Source organism: Gekko japonicus, unplaced genomic scaffold (genome assembly GCF_001447785.1).
Source record: "Gekko japonicus isolate JY-2015 unplaced genomic scaffold, Gekko_japonicus_V1.1 scaffold110, whole genome shotgun sequence".
NCBI classification, from domain to species: Eukaryota; Metazoa; Chordata; class Lepidosauria; order Squamata; family Gekkonidae; genus Gekko; species Gekko japonicus.
In genome coordinates this window covers 194,031-212,807 of record NW_015173675.1, presented here as the reverse complement: position 1 = coordinate 212,807, position 18,777 = coordinate 194,031, and the positions used below count along the sequence as shown (strand labels likewise).

The 18,777-nt window shown below is 44.6% G+C and overlaps 1 protein-coding gene across 3 annotated transcripts in view; it reads right to left on the bottom strand.

Annotated features, from left to right (window-relative positions):
- The window catches only part of SLC10A7 (solute carrier family 10 member 7), a 182,338-nt gene extending 164,794 nt beyond the window's left edge, over window positions 1–17,544 (bottom strand). For 2 of the 3 annotated variants that reach the window (XM_015422925.1, XM_015422926.1), the window contains exons 1-4: window positions 17,444–17,544; window positions 12,925–13,007; window positions 11,150–11,286; window positions 7,406–7,481 (exon numbers count right to left, since the gene is read on the bottom strand). In XM_015422925.1, coding sequence (XP_015278411.1) covers window positions 7,406–7,481; window positions 11,150–11,286; window positions 12,925–13,007; window positions 17,444–17,543 — 396 coding nt within the window. In that variant the 5' untranslated portion in view covers window position 17,544. Of the gene's footprint in view, window positions 1–7,405; window positions 7,482–11,149; window positions 11,287–12,924; window positions 13,008–17,443 lie in introns of those variants that run through there. The other variant, XM_015422927.1, reaches the window with a different exon arrangement.
- Window positions 17,545–18,777: the final 1,233 nt, after the last annotated feature.

Here is an 18,777-nt window from a genome sequence, read left to right as displayed (position 1 = left end):
AGATCGAAAGCCTAGAAGATCTCTTCAGCATCAAGAAGCCTGTAATGGGCCGTTCTGGCCAGGCGGTGGCAGTATGGAGCTGTGACCCGAAGAGTCCTGGAGAGGAAGAGCTGACGTCATCCAGCCAAGCCAAGCCAACTGGGGAAAATGCCGTCCGGATCACGTCTGACTTGCAACTGAACAAATCCCCGTCGGCTGCAAAACGTGTGCTATGTAAAGATTATATGTGTTGTCCTCCCTTACCCCTATAAAGCATTGTTAGTCCCTTGTGAAATGAGTAACTGTAAATCGCTCAGAGCCAGCAGCTCTGCAAGGATTGAGCAATCAATAAATTGAAAGATTATTATTATTATTATTATTATTACACATAGGACTTGACTTAGCGAAGAGTTTGATAAGCAGTTGCTTCTTCCAGTTTGGTGTAGTGGTTAAGAGTGCAGACTCTAATCTGGGAGAATGGTGTTTGATTCCCCCCACTCCTCCACATGCAGCTGCTGGTGTGACCTTGGGTCAGTCATAAATTCTTTCAGAGCTGTTCTCTCAAGGGCAGTTCTTGAGAGAGCTCTCTCAGCCCCACCTACCTCACAGGGTGTCTATTGTGGGGAGGGGAAGGGAAAGGAGATTGTAAGCTGCTCTGAGACTCCTTCGAGTAGAGAAGGGCGGGGTATAAATCCAATCTCTTCTTCTTCTACAGGTCAGATAAGCACATACAACCTATTAATCGTGTACATAAAGAATTGCCTCACCTGATGAATGTTCTGCTGGTGTAAAGGAGAAGACAGGATCCACTTTGACCACCAAAAAGGCTCTCATGGATATCATGGGATCATCATGGACAAAAGCCACATGGAGCAGGGGAACTGGACAAGACTGAGCAGAAAATTTGGCTGGATCCAACCCTATCTTTATAACATACAGATGTTACTGCTCAATCATATGCACGTTTACTCATAAATAATTTATAATGGGATAACATCTTAATGTTTTAAAGGAAGATAAATTTTGGTACAGTCAAAGAAGAAGAAGAGTTGGTTTTTATACCCCGCTTTTCTCGACCCTAACGAGTCACAAAGTGGCTTACAATCACCTTCCCTTCTGCTCCTCACAACAGGCACCTTGAGAGGTAGGTGGGGCTGAGAGAGTTCTGAGAGAACTGTGACTGGTGGCCTAAGGTCACTCAGCAGGCTTCATGTGGAGGAGGAGTGGGGAATCAAACTCAGTTCTCCAGATTACAGTCTGCAGCTCTTAACCACTACACCATGCAAACACACACAAAATCACAGGAATATCATCAATGCTTTAAAGATATATAAGATACAGTACAGAAGTAAATCAGCTGACAGACACCATAAAAGAATGGACACTCTTTTTTCTGGCCTGGTTATTATACAATCTTGACTCAGTTTAAAATCTACAGATAACTAACCCTAATATCACCCAAACTTCAACATGGCGACTGTCGAGCTAGCACTCCTCTGACAGCTTGTCTTAATTTTATTGCTGAAAGCCACTTCAAACATTAAGGGTGGTGGTCAGTGTTCCCTCTAAGCTGAGTTAATGTGAGCCAGCTCACAGTATTTTAGCCTCCGGCTCACATATTTTTGTCTCCGCTCAGGAAGGAGGGCTCCAGAGCAAGCTAATTTATGCAGCAGCCAAATCGCTTGCTCACAAATTTAATGCCAGTGGCTCACCAAGTAGAATTTTTGCTCACAGGACTCCACAGCTTAGAGGGAACATTGGTGGTGGTTGTTTTTTTATACTGGGATTCACAGTGTAGCGGTAATTGGCTGTATCCTCTTATCAAGTGCAAATGTTTGACACAAGTTTGGATTCACCACTATGTAACCTGTGACAACTTAACCACATTGGAGAGACATGGATCTCAACCTCAAGTTTATCTCATGCTAATCATAGAGAAGAGGAATTTACAGAAGAAGGGCATATCCCTTATCCACCTGCTGGTTCTCCCCTGCAAGTGCCTCTTTCAGTTGTTCTGAAAGTGAATTCTCTTCCCAGTCCAGAAGATGACTGAAAATAAGCACTGCTAGGGGAAAAGCGATGGGGGGTACTTACAAAAGACACCTAGCAAAACTAAGGGTTCCTGCCCAACAGTTCTTCCCTACAAATGCCCACAATTCCTATATTTCTCAAACCCATATTTATCAAGTTAACATGAAGCTCTGCCCTTGAACAATCCTCAGACTTGGACATTTTATGTATATATAGGCGGCGGTCACACGGGCTGGAAAATGCGGGGGTGAAGTGTGGCTGTTTGCACTGGAGGAAAATAACGCGTGGCCGCCCGATCACACATCCCGGTTGAGGTCTCGTGGTCAGGGGGGAGATGCCGATCACACGAGTATCCTGCACCTCCACCAAGAGCAGCCGGGCCGATGAGAAAGGGAAAGGAAAGAGCCGCGGCCTCTGGGAGGGTCTCACACGGCCCACTCCGGGCGGGGTCCGTGTTCCACTTGCAAGGAGGGGAGAGGGAGATTAACCTGCCAGATCCCCCCTCCCCACCAGAAGCCCTCCCTCCCTCCCTGGGACACGCGGCCCGCTCTCAGCCTGGCCTCTGCCGCTCACCCCCATCGCAGCCTCCCGTGGCCCTCTCTCAAACTCAAAGAAGCCGCACCGCACGATCACACTAGCAATCACTCTTTGTGCGCATGCGCTGTTGGGCGCTTTTGCGCATCCTTCGGAGACTTGGGAGAAAAAAAACACCCTTGTTTGCAACGAACATTGGTGGGCACCGGATGCCACGTAATTCCACCAAAAACGCGATCAGACGCCCGCCCTTGGCCCACAGTTTCCGGAAACTAGTACCTCGTAAGTACTAGTTTTTTAAGCCGCATCTTCGGCGGGAAGCCACGGGTTCACTGCGGGAGCACTGCACTTCCCAGATGTTGTGGTGTGATCACGCCCGGAAAATCCACGGGACTCCCGTGCCTTCAGCGGGGCAAATGCTCCGTGTGAATGGGGCCATAGTAAAATAAATGCTATATCTAATAGTAAAGTGGTTGGGCCATATGTGGATGATGAAAGCAACAAAATGGAGAAACTCACAGACAAGGTAGCGTCACTACCTACTCAGAGGTGAAGTTATGTAGAGAACTACTGACTTTGTAAATAAATCAGAAACAGAGGAATAATAATAAAAAAAGAACTGAAAAGACCTGAGCAGGGAAGGGGGAAATCAGCCTGCTCATTCACCCAGAGAGCTTAGAGAGTCCTGGAAGATCAGAGAAGGAAGGGATTCCCCTGAAGTCATCCAGACCATAATCTTCACAGGCCCACAACTTGCGTTTTTAGTAATTTCTGACACAGTTCAATATTTTAATCCAACCCTTATACAGTCAAAGCCTGCAGAACCACCAGCGATCTAAAATCTAAGCACATTAAACAGTACATGTTTATAAGACAATGTTACTTTACAAGCATGGGAAAGCTTTGAAACAAAGAATATTTTGAAATGGAAAACCATACACTTGTCCAAGACTTAATCTTGTCCTGCACACCTAAGTTCAGTGGTGAAAAGTTCCATGGGCTAGCACATATTCAGACTGCTTGCCCTTGGAGGACACGGCTTATGATGGAGACTTATGATGTTCTTATAGTATTTGCTTTATTTACAAATATACCAATAGAGCAGAGGAGGCACAGAGGCATTCCTACATGACAAGTGATCCACTATCCCTCATCAGATCCTCAGAGAGAGAAAGAGATCCTGCAATCTGAGGAGCATCAGCCAACTCCAGCTGTTGCATTTTGCTTTGTTCTCCCCACACACACACCCACACACCAGAACTGCACTTCCTTTTCACACAGACATGCAACTTTCCACTTGGGAGGTTGTCATCTCCCTCAGGCTCTGAAGAGATGCTTGAACAGACCCATTAAGGTTCACTGAGGCAGGCCACCTATAGCCAAAAAGGCAACACTGATGTTCCTTTTCTCATGGAGGCACGCACGATTTAACAAGCCATAATGATTCAGGATCCTTACAATACATTCTATCTTGTGAAACCTTTCGTTTTATTCAAACGTAGTTTGTGGCAAAGATTCAGATCGTCAGTATTACTACTTCTACATCCCATAGTAAAATGACTTGTGCCCACCACAAAATCCAGCCACCCATAAACAAGTAAAGATTTCTGGTACTTGGGGGAACTCCCCAGGTATGTGGAAAATATAACTTTATAAGTAAACCAAAAGAAAAATGGAAAACAAAACGAATCTCAGCCCGATGGAGACTGAGCATTCTCCAAGGAAACACTGACAGCGGTTGACAGGCAGCTGGAATTTGCCAGCTCAACTCCCTCCAAAGTTACAGAAGCCCAGAGGGGGAGACTCGATGGGGAAGTGAACAATGGTTTATTCCACCCTCTAAGCTTATACACCCCTTATTTTATTTTATTTTATTTTTAAAGCGTAACTTTCTTCCACTGTGATATCACAGAAAGAACCATTCATTTTCAGTAAGCTTGCTCTTTAAATGGTAGTGAATGTTCTTAAATGACTATAATTTTAAAGTTAAATGATGAGGTTTTCATTTGCTTTCCAAGCAGAGAGAAAACCTTTTTCTAATAGACTCCTGCTGCCTTGACCTTGGACTATGACTTAAGAGTTCACCACATGCAATAATTTTCCTTGCCCCATGGGGCTTGCTGAGGTTTCTTTTCAGAAAAGGTTTCAGATTTGAAGGCATTGCTAGATCTAACAGTGTAACCTCTCCTACAATAAACATTGCCTTTTCAGCCGGGAATACCAATTTTTAAAAAATGCAAGAATTTCTTCTAGACTTAAATGCATATCATAACCAGAAACAGGAGTGTTCAATGAATATTTGTGTGAACATTCATTACACTTTTCTGCCAAAATAAGGAAATTACCTAGCTATAATTAGCAAACTTCACTAAAGAAATGGAGGAGGGATTGATGGTGGAGTGAGCCAAGTCCCCATTTGTGATTCTACCAGGAGGCTGAGTGCCACCCACCATCAGAAGGAACCCGGGTAAGGGGAACTGGACTTGGAGGATGTGTGCCACAGCTCAGTTCTCTCCTACCCTTTCCCCAACACCTTCAGATTCAAGCTGAAAATGAAACAAGCCGTTCCCTTCAGCCTGGCTGGCTAAGAGCTTATGCTGGCATGATGCTCTGCTCTTTACACATACACAAACCTCCCCCACCCCCTGCCAGTTTTAAGGGAGAAAGCAGCAGTCATTCCAAAGACTCCCCTAACCCTTTCTACAAGGATAAGGGGCCTCCATCACTTGCAGAAACCCGCCCCTTCCTTGTCCACCACCTACAAGGCTGTTATTTAGGTTCCCAAGTTATTTGCCCTGAATACCCCACTTTATATAAGGAGTGGCAATTGAAAGCTATCTTCGATTCTAAACCAAGCCAACCTTGCAAGGAGCTTCCCAAAGACATTTTAAAGGAATCAATTATGTGACATTTTAAAGGTTTTGCTGTGCTCTGAGAGTTCAAAATCCTCAACTAAGAGCTGTCCTCTGACAGGATTTTCCAAAAACCCTAATCATCATTCCATTCTTCTGACAACTGAAAACACAGAACTGAAACTTATCTGGTACTTCTACTTCAGACTTATCTTTTACCAATTGCTGCTAGCCTCTAGGAGGAAGGCAATGAATCGTGTGCTCATATTCCATAAGACAACCTATCAGAACCAAAACTGAAATAATCTTTGCTACTATTTCAGCACACTTAAATGATGTGTCACTCAACCACGGGACACTCTCTAAGGAATCCTATGTACCGGGCTCGTTTTAAGCAAGAGTAGTTCCAAAAAGTGCTGAGTGCTGTTTGCTGCATGTGGTAAGCGCTACGAGAAGTGCTCTGCAGTCAGCCCCTTTCCAGGCACCCACTCAACCCACCAGCACAAAATGAGCCTCCCTTCAATTCATTTATACAGAGCAACCACCACTGCCTATCCCTTACTGCTTTCACATGAGGGCAGAACATCATACCAGGACAGGCAAGCCTCTCCCTGTTTGCTAGACTCCTGCTCACTACAAACAAGGGTAACTCCAGTATATTGCTTTCCAATCTCTGAACTATGATATGTAAAAAGACACAAACTACATTTGAAAGATTTTGGCTGCATTCAAATGCCATGATTTGTGCAATAAGGTTAGTCTACCAGCATAAGTTTCAAACACAGTTTATTATTTTAAAAAAACCATTTGTCTGCTTCTTGCCTCTCCTACCTCCCAGCATCCTCCCGAATGTTCTCTCAGTGGTCAGATAGCTTTGAAAGGTGGCACTTCTCAACAAACTGTGGCTTATAAATTTGTACATCCTAACAAAGGACAGGTAATACAAACTGTGCTAGCCAACACTGAGCCAACTCCTTTTGTACATCACATCTAAACAGCCTCTGCTCAAACCATGGCTGATAATGACATCTGAGCACAAAGGTTTAAGAGAACGTAGGTGAGCACAAGAGCAGTACTCTGAGTGTTGTTGCACTCCCACATGCTGACCTTCTCCCCAGAGGGTGCCAACGGTCATAGAAGAGAAACAATCCGGGTTCATCTCAGTACCACCATCACCACCCTCATCTCTAGCTTCTTTCCAGAAGTATATTCTCCAAAGCCAGAGCGGGCCTATTAATTTGGGTCCTGTGACAGAAATGACTGGGAATTAGAAGGGTAAGGTTTCTTAATCATCTTCCCATTCATATGAATTTGGGTTCCTGCAAATTTAAAGGAACTTCATCCCCATTTGAGCAAAACATCTAAGCTCTTTCTTCTCCTAGTTCACTGAATTTTAACCTCTCCACTGTGAATCTGTTGTTCCTCAATGTTACGAAAAAGGAAGGGGATATTTGTCCCACAAAAACGTGATTTGAGATGATCTTTATGTAGCTGACCTGTAAGACCCATCTTTCTATCTTGTCTGAAAAATGGTTAGATCCAGGGCTTTTTTTGTAGAAAAAGCCCAGCAGAAACTCATTAGCATATTAGGCCACACCCCTGACAGCACAGCTCATTGGCATATTAGGCCACACCCCCATGTTACCAAACGTGTGCTCATCCAGCCACACCCACCTTTTGCTTCTTATTCTGTTTACCTTGTTTGTTGTCCAAACCCAGGAGTTTTTTGTAGCAGGAACGTTTTTGCATGTTAGGCCACACACCCCTAATGTAGCCAATCCTAATGAGTTTCTGCTGTTGGGTGTGGCCTATTATGCTAATACGTTCCTCCTGGGCGTGGCCAACTTGGAAGCCAGCCGGAACTCCGTTCCTGTGCGTTCCTGCCCAAAATAGCCCTGGTTAGATTTAATTGACAGAGTATAAAACAATACTGATCAGCTTCTCTGTAATCAAAGTACTTTGTTCTGAAACAGTTTTTTAAAACCATGTTAATTTAAAAAAAAACTCACCTCATTCCCACCAACTGCTTTGGTTAATATCACTGCTGAAGACACAGGAGGTGGCATGCAGCCTACTGTCTGCAAACTAAGAGAGAGAAAACACACAAACAAATGTAATGTCCAGTGCAATCAGCAACCATGAATAAACCACAGAGGAGAAAGAAAAAGATTACTCACTATATTCAGAAGCCATAATGTGAACATCATTTAGTGAACAATATTTAGTGACAAGATTACAGAAATCCAAGGAGTACTACCTAGATCTTCATACACTGATAACAAATACAGCTGTTACCTGAGACTTCCTACATTTATTTTGCAGCTGCCCACCAATCCCTGGTCTTGAACACTCTCGTATGCTACTCATTCACAAGAAGAGGCATATTTGTGCACTCAAAGGAATCTGCATGTCAGATTCCCTGCTCAAGTGAATGGAGAAGCCTGAATTAGAGAGCACCAGGGGAGGATGGTGGCTTACATATGAATTCCCATAACATAAGCAATTCTTAAATCCCTAGATGTCTTTTTGGTAAAAAGAATACAATTATTGCCCCTCTAACAAAACAGAATGCAGCAGTCACACGCCCAGCAGTAAACCAGTCCTGTATGTTCTTTTTCACACATATACTTAGAATGCAATCCGGAGGGGAGGGGGAGAAAGCACTCAAGAGGGCTGACTGGTGGCCACATCAGTGTATCTCTGAGATATGCCAGTGTATTCTGAAAACACACTGGTGCAGTGCTCTGGCACTGTGGTGCCAACAGGGCCAGTGTTCCCTCTAAGCTGAGTTAGTGTGAGCTAGCTCACAGTTTTTAGCCTCCGGCTCATACATTTCTGTCTTAGCTTAGGAAGGATGGCTCCAGAGCAAACGAATTTATGCAGTAGCCAAATTGCTCACTAACAACTTTAATGCCAGTAACTCAAAAAGTACTATTTTTGATCACAAGACTCCACAGCTTAGAGGCATTGAACAGGGTAGATGGCGAGGAAGCAGCCACAGTCAAGCACACCCCTGTGGATCCATCCCCCAAGAGGGGTTCCCCCTTACTACTGCAAGGGTGCACCCTGGCTCTCTCCCACAGGCATGCCCATCTGGAGCACCCACAGCAGCACCATATAGCCTGAGAATAGTGTCCCAGCTCTGCAGTCATGGCAAGGACGTCCCAAATATGAAGTGAGATCAGTTCACCACCCCATAGTTCCCTTCAGCAGGCCCCCCTTCCATATCCCAGGCCGCCCTCCCAGCCAGGGACCACAGCCACACCCAGAAAGCCCCTGCAAACTGTTTCAGGGCTAACAATCACAGCCCCCTGGGGGTGCTATTCCAAGACCCATCTCCCGAGGCCAGCCACAACAGAGCCCAGGGGTGCACCATCCAGGCAACCATTGATGTATACACCCATGTCCCTACCAGATCAGCCTGCCCCTGGAAGGAGGACCACTTTCAAGAAAGCAAACTTCACTTGCCACTTGGGAAACATCTGGTCTGGCAGGTGACCTCCATGGCCTTACCCCCTCGGTCCTGGCCCCCAAACCCCCTAGACCATCCCAAAATGCTAATGCAGAGCCTATGTGGCAAAGGATCCTACTGGTGGGTGAGGATCAGTTGCTTGCTGCACATACCCTTGACCACACTACCATTGTTGTTCTTCCTTCTGCAGGCACCCCCCAGTGACCCAACTACTTGCCACCCAGCAGCTGGTGTCTGGAACCATGAATGACAGCAGCTGGACAGGCATATCCCCCTTTTTCACACAAGCCATTGCACCACCACCCAAGCCTCAGAAGGAGACACGGTCTAGGATTGAGGTAGGCATAGGCCACACTTTAATAGGTGAAAAAACCTTGATTAACCCATTAACCATCCTGGATCCCCAGTGGGCCACCCATACTTCAGTGCTGAGCCAGGAGAAGATGGAGTCAGCGTCCATCTCCTTTGGGGAGAGGTCATGGCAGAGCATCTGCCTGGCATGCAAAAAGTACCAGATTCAATCTCTGGCATCTCCAAGTTAAACGGATCAAGGGTGTGGTTCCGTATAAGGCAGGTCTATGTGTTCATGTGCGTTTATGAGGTCAGTGGTGGGACAGCCACCCCCACAGTAGCAGCTTAAGGGGCAGACAAGGACTGGGGTGAGATGGCATGGGCAGGCCCACCCCCATCGCACTTCTCTACCAGTGCCATGGAACATCTTCACACCCTCACCCCTTCAAGACAGGCCATGAAAGTTGGGTCAGTTGTCTTCCAGACTTTAGTCATCATTGGGGACTCCCCAGGGCAAGCAGTCGTCAATGAAGTGTCACGGCAGACAGATGCCAGCTCTTGAAACGGGGGTGGAAGAAGCTGTCAGGATCTTGATGTGCCCTGACCAGGCTCCACATGGTGCAGCCGGTGTCGACCCCAGTGGGGCTGGGATTCAGAGCCCTTGCCAGGCCCACTGCACACCCATGGGCAGCCCTGTGTTCCTTTTGCTCTCCTTGTACCACCTTCCTGTGTATCACTACACTCTGCTTCAAAGTAAGTGTGCTTGAGATCGCCCTGTTATTATGTCTGTACTTGGGGCAGGAAGAGAAACCTTTTTGTGTTGCAGAGAAGAGCTCAACATAAATAAATGGATGCAAATCTGCAATAATTACAGAAGGAAATGAACAATCAAGTGCTCTTATAGACTGCTCTGTGTTAGAAGGGGGGGTTGGCAGAAGTTAACTAAAAGGAAACAGGGCAGTGGTTTAAGCAGAGAGACTGACCTTTTTTGTACAGTTTTTTCTTTGATTTTACACTTACTCATGTGGATGTTCATGCACAAGCCTCTTTTATATTCGCACTCCAGTTCCAAACAAAGTGCACAGCATAAATGTGTGTTTATCTGCGGGATTTTATTTCCCTATGGGTATGCAAAAGGATCTGTACCGCATTGGCTTTGGTGCACTTTTCTTTCAGTAACAACTCAGGTTCAAACTGCCAGATAGATTTTTAGCTTAAAAGAAATGTGACCATTTGGCTCCAGGAGCTGCTGCAGAAAGGAAAAAAGTCTCCCAAGAGTGCATGGATTCATCTTGTGCATACCTGCTCAACTCTTCTGATCACAGTCACAGTTAACGATTTAGCTTGGGGATAATTTGACGTAACCCCATATGCTAACAGAAAGGTAAATTCATCTCATTAGGGGACCAAGTTCTAATCTCTGGAGACAATTAAGCTGCTTCTAAAATAGAAGTCCATTTTAAATGCTTTCCTTAAGAATTAAGTACAACATACTACAATTACACTTGACGTCTTTCACTGATGTTGGTACCCTTGTAGCTACACTATGTTTTTCTTTAACTCTTGTTATATAGTGCCCCCCCATTTTACTGCTACCCACAGTCCTCCCAATATGCATAGTTTGATACCCAAAAACATAAGCACTGAAATGGATTGTACACACTCTTTGGTAGAAACACCTATTCAACACTCATTTTTCCTACCCCTATGTTCCTTCAAAGCCATCATAACAAATTCAATCCAGAAGGCTTGTCAACAAGAGGCATGATACATTGAATAACTCCCTGCACATAAAATTAGCTGACAAGCCTTCATACACAAGACCAAGATTTTGAAACAGCCATCTTTTACATATTCTTTTTTTCTAGCAGCATATGTCAAAGTATTAACCTACACAGAAAAATCACTCCACTTAAAAAAAAACCCTACTGAAAGCACATTACTGAAAAAGCAGCAGTAAATACTTCACCACTGAGATGTTAAAACATACCCTTTTAAAAGCCATTCATTTATAGGTGTGATAGATAGCAACTGAAGAAATAGCCATATTGCTGTTGGGAAGAATACAAGTGTGAAGATCTGGACAAAAAGATGCAATTTCACATGCATCAAAGCACTTGTCAGCTCCTGAAAAGCAAAGAGAAGAGAAAAGGTTGCAGTTGTAATAGCTGAATAATATTTTGTACTGTATAAGGTGGTATCATGAACACATGTCAAAGAAGCATGGCTTCCGAAAGCCCACTCTCCAAATCCATAAATAAACCATTCATTCCTTTAGATATTTAAAATAACCTATTGCCTGCTAATGAAGCATAAACTAAAAGTCACAGTAATAAAATACAAGCAGATTAAAAACAAACTGGACCGACAGCACCACTAGCTATAAAGTTAAACAGTACACTTAGAGCTTTATTTACTAGACAGATTTTCCCTGAGGTTAGCCTCCCCCCAATAAAAGGACTAGCTTGTAAGTGATTTGCCCTATTGTGATGTATTGTGACGTACTGACAAATATGTTTCTCTCATCTAACATATACCGCTTGCCCTAAGCGTACATCCATGGTGGCCTTCATTTTATGCACGAAGATGGCTGTTATCAAGCAACTGCCTTCTGATCTGCAAAGCAGTTTTGAGCTTACTTAACTACAAAACTACTGCAGAACATGAACTCTAGTGTCTCTGGCTACACTGATTCTCAGAAGGGAGGCAAGAAAAGACACAAAAGTATAATAAAGTATAATACAAGAGCTAACTGCTTTCAGGGAATGTCATCACTTAATCACAGAAAACTTAAAGCACATCCACACAGAAGCCACGCATACACATTAAATTATGTGCTACAACACACATACTTCCAATAATGACATTCTCATACATACTTCCTTCTCCCATCTGTTCCTGCCTAGGAATTAAGATCACAGGGAGAGGCCCACCCAACTGCCCTTTCAATCAAAGAAGCTCATTTAGTGGGTACATGAGAAAGGATCTTTTCAGTGGCAGCCCCACAATTATGGGAAAACCTCCTCAGGAAGGGGCGCCTGGCCCCCTTCACTTTCGATCTTTAGAAGGCAGCTGAAAACGGTTTTATTTAGGATTGCGTTGGTCAGACTTACTAGTAATCATGAGTTGTGATTTCAATTTTTGATTTTTATGTTTTTAAATGTATCTTATGTGTTTCATCTCTTGTTGTAAGCCACCTTGAGCTCCATAATAATGCTACAGAAGGCCAGCCTTGTGGCCTGGTCACCCTGTGCCAAAGCCAAATCATCAGTCATCCATGGAACCACTGCACTGACCTGAACTGAATGGTGAGGACCAGCAATCCTGAAACAATGCATGAGATCATCACCACTAAAGTCCTCGGGTGATGTTTCTTTCTAATGGCTAAGTTTCATTTGAATCTATGAGACTTTTACTAGGTAAATGTATTTTAAAATGCACTTTGTCCAGAACTATGGAACTAAACACTTCAAATATTCTAAAAAGATTGACAAGACACCAACATTTACAGCAGCCCTCTTTTGGTGTACCAGTTCTAACTCACAATCCCAAATCCTCTCGGAAAAGGGTGTACACATATCTAGAAATCACACCCACACCACAGAGTCATAAACACTGATTGGCTATTCCTGATGCTATGGTGTGATTTCATTTTGTCCTTTCATATTGCAACCTGATGTTTCCTTCTTTGTTCAGATACTGTCCAAAAACAAACCGTACTTCTGTTAAAAGTGAGAGTGAAAATTTAAATCCCATTAGCAGTACCTCAGTTTTCAGCGAGAGCCCACTGTTAAAGAAGATAGTTGAAACAGCTATGTACGTAATGGAGATTTCTGGCTTCAGTGGTCCTAAAAATACACACACAAAAAACCCAAGTATTAATGCTGCTAAGCCACATACCCCAGATTTATTTTCCATGCAAGAGCCCCTAAGTCTGTATCCACCCCCTCCATATATATATCTCCATCCAATATAGGGCTATAAAAAGTTCACAGCTAAAAGCGGGAAACCCAAATTGTCCATGTAGTCCAGCTCTATCAGAGAAGATATGATACATTTCAGGTCAGTATGAAAAAGTCAAAGAAACAATTGTGTACGCCAAACAAAAGAAACAAACAGAAAGGTACCAAGATTCAAGATATTACAAAGCACTATCCAGTTATTTAAAAATCTAATAAGTTTCATGAAATAAAGAATAAAACCAAAGACCTTCTCTAAAAGTGATAACTCTAAAAGCTATAACCTTTGAAAAGGAATTATCTCTTCTTAATTACTATACTTTATATGGCATGCCACCCTTATGTATATTTGTAGTAGGAAACTAGGGCTTATATCTAGACAATCCATTCAAAACATGCAGTGATCTATTTGAATATTCGCAACAGAATCCTACAAGTCCAGATATAAGTAAAAAGGCTAGGCTCCATTCCCACATAATAAATCGGTGCAGGTAAGCAGCCATGATTCAGGGGTGGCAAAATATCCATGCTACTGATTTCCTCTTCCACTTCAAAAGAAGGGCTGGGCAAAGTGCATTCCCTCCAGATCACAAAAAGGAAGGAAGTATAAGCTGGAAGAACAGGAGATAGCACCAGGAAGGACTCCACTCTTTGATTTAAAATTTGTCTGTTTCAGCTCCTATATTTTGTTTGACTAGTGTGCTTTTTTTCTCTCTTCTTTTTTGCTGTTAAGAGACAATTTTGGTCCCTCTGGGGAGAAAGCATAACACAAATATTTAAAATAAATAAATGGAGGAGCTAACAGGTGGCGATACAGAACAGGCACAGGATGGATGTCATATCACTTGTGTGATGTCACAGGCACTCTCCAATAGGCATGCATTATATTCTTGAACATCATTCCAAGCAGCACTTTAAACTGCAATAGCTCTTAACCAAGAAAATAACTACTTTCTCAGGAGTTGTACACATTTTGAATGAGAAAACCCTGAAACACATCTGAGGGGGAGATGCCTACTTGCCACACGTGATTCCAACTGCTCATCTGTTGTCCTATTAAACTGACTGTCTAGAACGACCCTAGCACAGAAAAGTCCACTCTCTTTTTACCTCTATATTGTGCAGAAAGTACAGTCAAATACTAATATCCTTCTCCCCACCCCCCACTACCACATTAATATATCTGGAAGAGCTGATTTCTGTGGAGTTGGTACCTAGTTAGTTTTAATGCATTTCCAAGCTTTGTATTAGCAGTGGTAGCCCTGAACCAGGGAATACTACAAACAAGAAAAAGAAAAGTGTTACTACCACAATTTTCACTGTGCAATTCTGTGCTACCTATGCTGCTTCCATAGGTATATGTGGACTAGAAGCAACTGCTCAGAGAACTGCATTACTAAAATATGTATACTGCAGATATATGTATTACCGTGTGCTTATTCCAGACCCCTATACTAAAATGTGTATACTGCAGATATGTGTATTACCGTGTGCTTATTCCAGACCCCAAAACACTCCATCTTAGAAGCATCCTTACAGAACACTCTCTTGGGCTTTATCAAAATGAAAAAGAATAGCAACGTTCATTCCCAGTGCTAAGCAAAGAAATCCTCAAATCTCAACAAATTTACATATGGACATGTAAGCAATCATCTTCCCCCACCCCCAACCTCAAAGGAGGTGTCAAAACTATGTTTACTGTAAAAGGGATTACATACAAACTAATCAAGTAGAAGAGGGAAAATAAAGTTGTGGACACCAAAAGGTGCACACGTGTAGTTCTGCTTCCAAGTTTTGCCTTCCCAAGTTCAAGTTCACTTTATTTTGATAGAAACATAGTATCTTCTAAGAACCAGCGTTTCTGGATAATGCTATTAATGCTATTTAGTCAGGTTTTTTGTCCCATTCTAAACTAAAAGCAATAGACAACAAACTTTAGATGTGAGCATTAAAGAGTTAAGCAAATATCCTCATATCCAACTCCAACTTTGCCCCAACCATAAGTAATTGGCCTAGTATAAAGGGAAATGAGAAAAATATGTCACCTTACTTACAGCTAGGCATAAGGAGAGGTGGTGTTCTCTAATCCCCACAATAAAACGACAATGATTCAGAGATTTGTAAACAATTGCTGTTCTCCAGCCCTTTAGCAGCTGCTAGTCTGACTATGCCACTTTTCAAGGTCAACTATCCAAGTGGCTACTGAAAGGCCCTCAAGCTTATACGTGATCGAAGGCCACTATATATAATAGCCAATGGAAGAAAGAGAAGAAAAAAACTCATAAACTTATGTTATTACTCTTGGCAGCACATTGTAGTTTCTCTGAATTGCTAATTTCCTCGAAATAAAAGTTCTTCTATCACTCTAGTTTTAGAATGATGCAGGATCCCTGTCCCTTGCTCTGCATATATTCTGTATGAACCACAGTGCTTCACTGTTTGCTTAAGAGTAAAGATAATAAAATCTCCCAGATTACATTCATATCAGTGACTAAGAAAGCACATATGCTTTAAAAGATATTTTAGGTAAACACCACATGGCATTATCAGCCCTTCCTACAGAGCCAAGTAAAAGCTTTTATCAGAATGCTACATGAGATAAGAAACACTCTCCCAAAGGATATCTCAGAAATCAGCCATTCAATTAGAAGCTACATGGAGCACAAAAAGCTATTGATGGGAGGTGGCTGAACATACTAGGCCTAACAAGTAAAGCGGTCCTAGTCAAGGATCTATTCAGCCTGCAACAATTTAAGAGGCTACCTGATGGCAAAGCCATTCTGTTTTGGTGGAACACTTTTCAAAAACAGGCCAGCACCAGTCCTATGCACATCTATCCAGAAGAAAGTCCCACTGAGCTGATACGCTAGTTTCAGGATGCCTATACCAATTCAAAGGATTTAGCATTTCTTTCTCTCCATGTTTGAGGACATGTTCCAGATCATACTTTCTATTTATGTTCTACTATTATATTTTGACAATTGAAGGAAGAGGAGGAGGAGATTGGATTTATACCCCACCCTTCACTTGGAGCCTCAGAGCAGCTTACAACCTCCTTTCCCTTCTCCTTTCCACAACAGACCCCCTGTGAGGTAGGTGGGGCTGAGAGAGCTCTTTCGAGGACTGCTCGTGAGAGAACAGCTGCGAGAACTTGTGACTGACCCAAGGTCACAGCAGCAGCTGCAACCCACACAACAAGGAATATTATTGATACTGTGTGTGTTACCTGCAATCATTTTGAGCGGTATATAAAGGAAGCTAAAGTAACAAAGTCAGTCCTTTTTAAAAAATCCACATAAGGGGGGGACACTAATGCTACTGCTCTACAGGCTTGTTCACACACTGAGGGAAATGTATATACATAATTCATGCACTCCAAGCAGTTCTCTCCAGAAGAGAAGAGGTAATTATCCCATCTTAAACACCACTAATTTTCCCGGGTGAAATCGATACATCATCGGGGGTGTAAGGAAGTCACACATTACTGCACTGCCAGTTAATAGGGTATTTGTTTAAGTTCCATTTCTGATCAGTCCTGAAGTTGAGAATCTGCTTCCAGGAATAACAGCATATTATGCCAAGCGGGAAGTTATATAGAGAGTTATTAACGAGAAGCAGATATTTTCCAGTTCGAGAACCGGCTTTTCATACTCTTTATTTCAGATCAATAGGGGAACCAAAGCCTGCACCAGACTTCTCAACTTTCACATTTCTTCTAAAAACAACCACACAAGCGATTGTCACAAGAGGAAATATTGTCCTCTGTTGGTCCCATTTTGGACCGTGCAATTTGGACCGTCCAGTAAGTTTGCGGAAGGCAAACGCTGTTCTCCTTCCATTCTGGCCCCCACATCTGCCGAACCTGCCCGCCCTTTAGGACGACGACTACTAGCACACGGAAGTTGTGTGCGTCGCGCTCGCTGGCTCTGTGCAACGTGTCAATGCGCAACACGCAGTTCGGCAGTTTCGGAGCACCGGGAAACGCCGGCCAGGAAGTTGAACCTGAGGCCGGTTGCCTGGAGCGGGCAAAGGGACTGGAGAAAGCGGCTCCGGCTGTAGAGGAACCCTAAAACTGCTTGAAAAGCAGCTTCTCTTCCTTTGCAGCGAAGCTGTGGAGGGACACGGTGATGATGATGATGCATCCTCGGACTCCACGCTCCATGCCCCCAAAGCCCTCACTCGCCCGCCCATGGTCCCTCTTTTGTTTGCAAACAAGCGAGCTGAAGCACGCGAGAGGAGCCCGGGGAGAGCACGCGGGTTCGGGACCCGGCATGCCTTCCCCCAGTCCCTGCCCGTCGCCAGGCGACGCCCCAGAGCGGACTTACCCCCTTTCACCCCAAAGGCCGGCTCCAGCTTGGCCACCGTGATGACCAGGACGATCCCCAAAATGAACCATTCCTTCCGCAGCCTCTCCAGCATGCCCATGGCGCGCCCCACCGACCGCCACGCCGGCGAGAAAGACGAGACGGGGGCTTCTCCGAGACTTCCCGCAAGCCTCGCCTGCGGACGGGCTCGGCAGCGGCAGCAGCGCTCGTGGGAAGCCGCTCCCGCCGCCGCGGCTGGGAGTAGGGATCGTATCCAGTGGCAGGAACCGTCTCACTGAAAGCCGCCATCACTACCACGCGCCTGCTAATAGACTCGCACCAGCTCTTCTCTGAAGCGCAGAAGCCAACCGGTTGGGGTGGCGATGGGACGGACTGGAAGAGAAAGAGCGCGCTGCGCACACCCTAAAACGGCGAGAACCAGGGTCGGCGCGATGCCATTCTCCAAATAATAGCCATAACGCTTTCCTGAGCCATGCACATTCTAAGGAGCAGCTGCAAACGTGCCAGGCGCTCTTGGGAAATGAATCCGCGGATGTTTTCCAAGCGCTAGTCCGGCCCCACAGCTCAACAACGCCTTTTGGCCCTTGCAAAGCCCCCAATGGCTGGACGAGAGGACAGAAAACGAAGTCCTGCGTATCAACTGCAAAGGAAAACGCTAGCAACGTGCCCCGCAGAGAAGCGGGGCTGCCCGCTGTTTCGAGACATTACGGCCCTTCTCTGACGCGCGGAGTTTGACGTGAATGAGGGGCGGGGTGTGCGTTCAGTTCCTGGTGTGGGACACGTTTCCAGGGTCTTGGGCTGGTGGAAAGGCGGGAGCAGAGAGGGCTGGCTGGGGAGGCGCTGGTAGCCTCCTCGATCTCGCAGGGACGATCCTGTGCCGCCTGGCTTGACTTGGACTGCTCAACCGCCCGGGGAGGGGGGATAAGGAGTGTTGCCAAGCACGGCATTGCTCCCATTCCTATTAAATGGCAAGATGACAGTGGCAAGAAAGTTCTCTAACACCAGTCAGGGCTTGTTAAAGCAACTAGAGGCAACAGTTGCTTGCTACAGATCTCTCCTCACTCCTTTCCTCCTCTGTTTTTTTAAACAAATATAACTTGTAATGCAGTCTTTTTAAAGGGTTCCAGAAGAGATTCGGGAAATTACAGCCCAGTCAGTCTGAGGTCAATACCGGCTAAATTGGTGGAAACTATGAAGAAGAGGAGGAGGAGGAGGAGGAGATTGGATTTATACCCCGCCCTTCACTTGGAGTCTCAGAGCGGCTTACAAACTCCTTTCCCTTCCCCTCCCCACAACAGACACCCTGTGAGGTGGGTGGGGCTGAGAGAACTCTG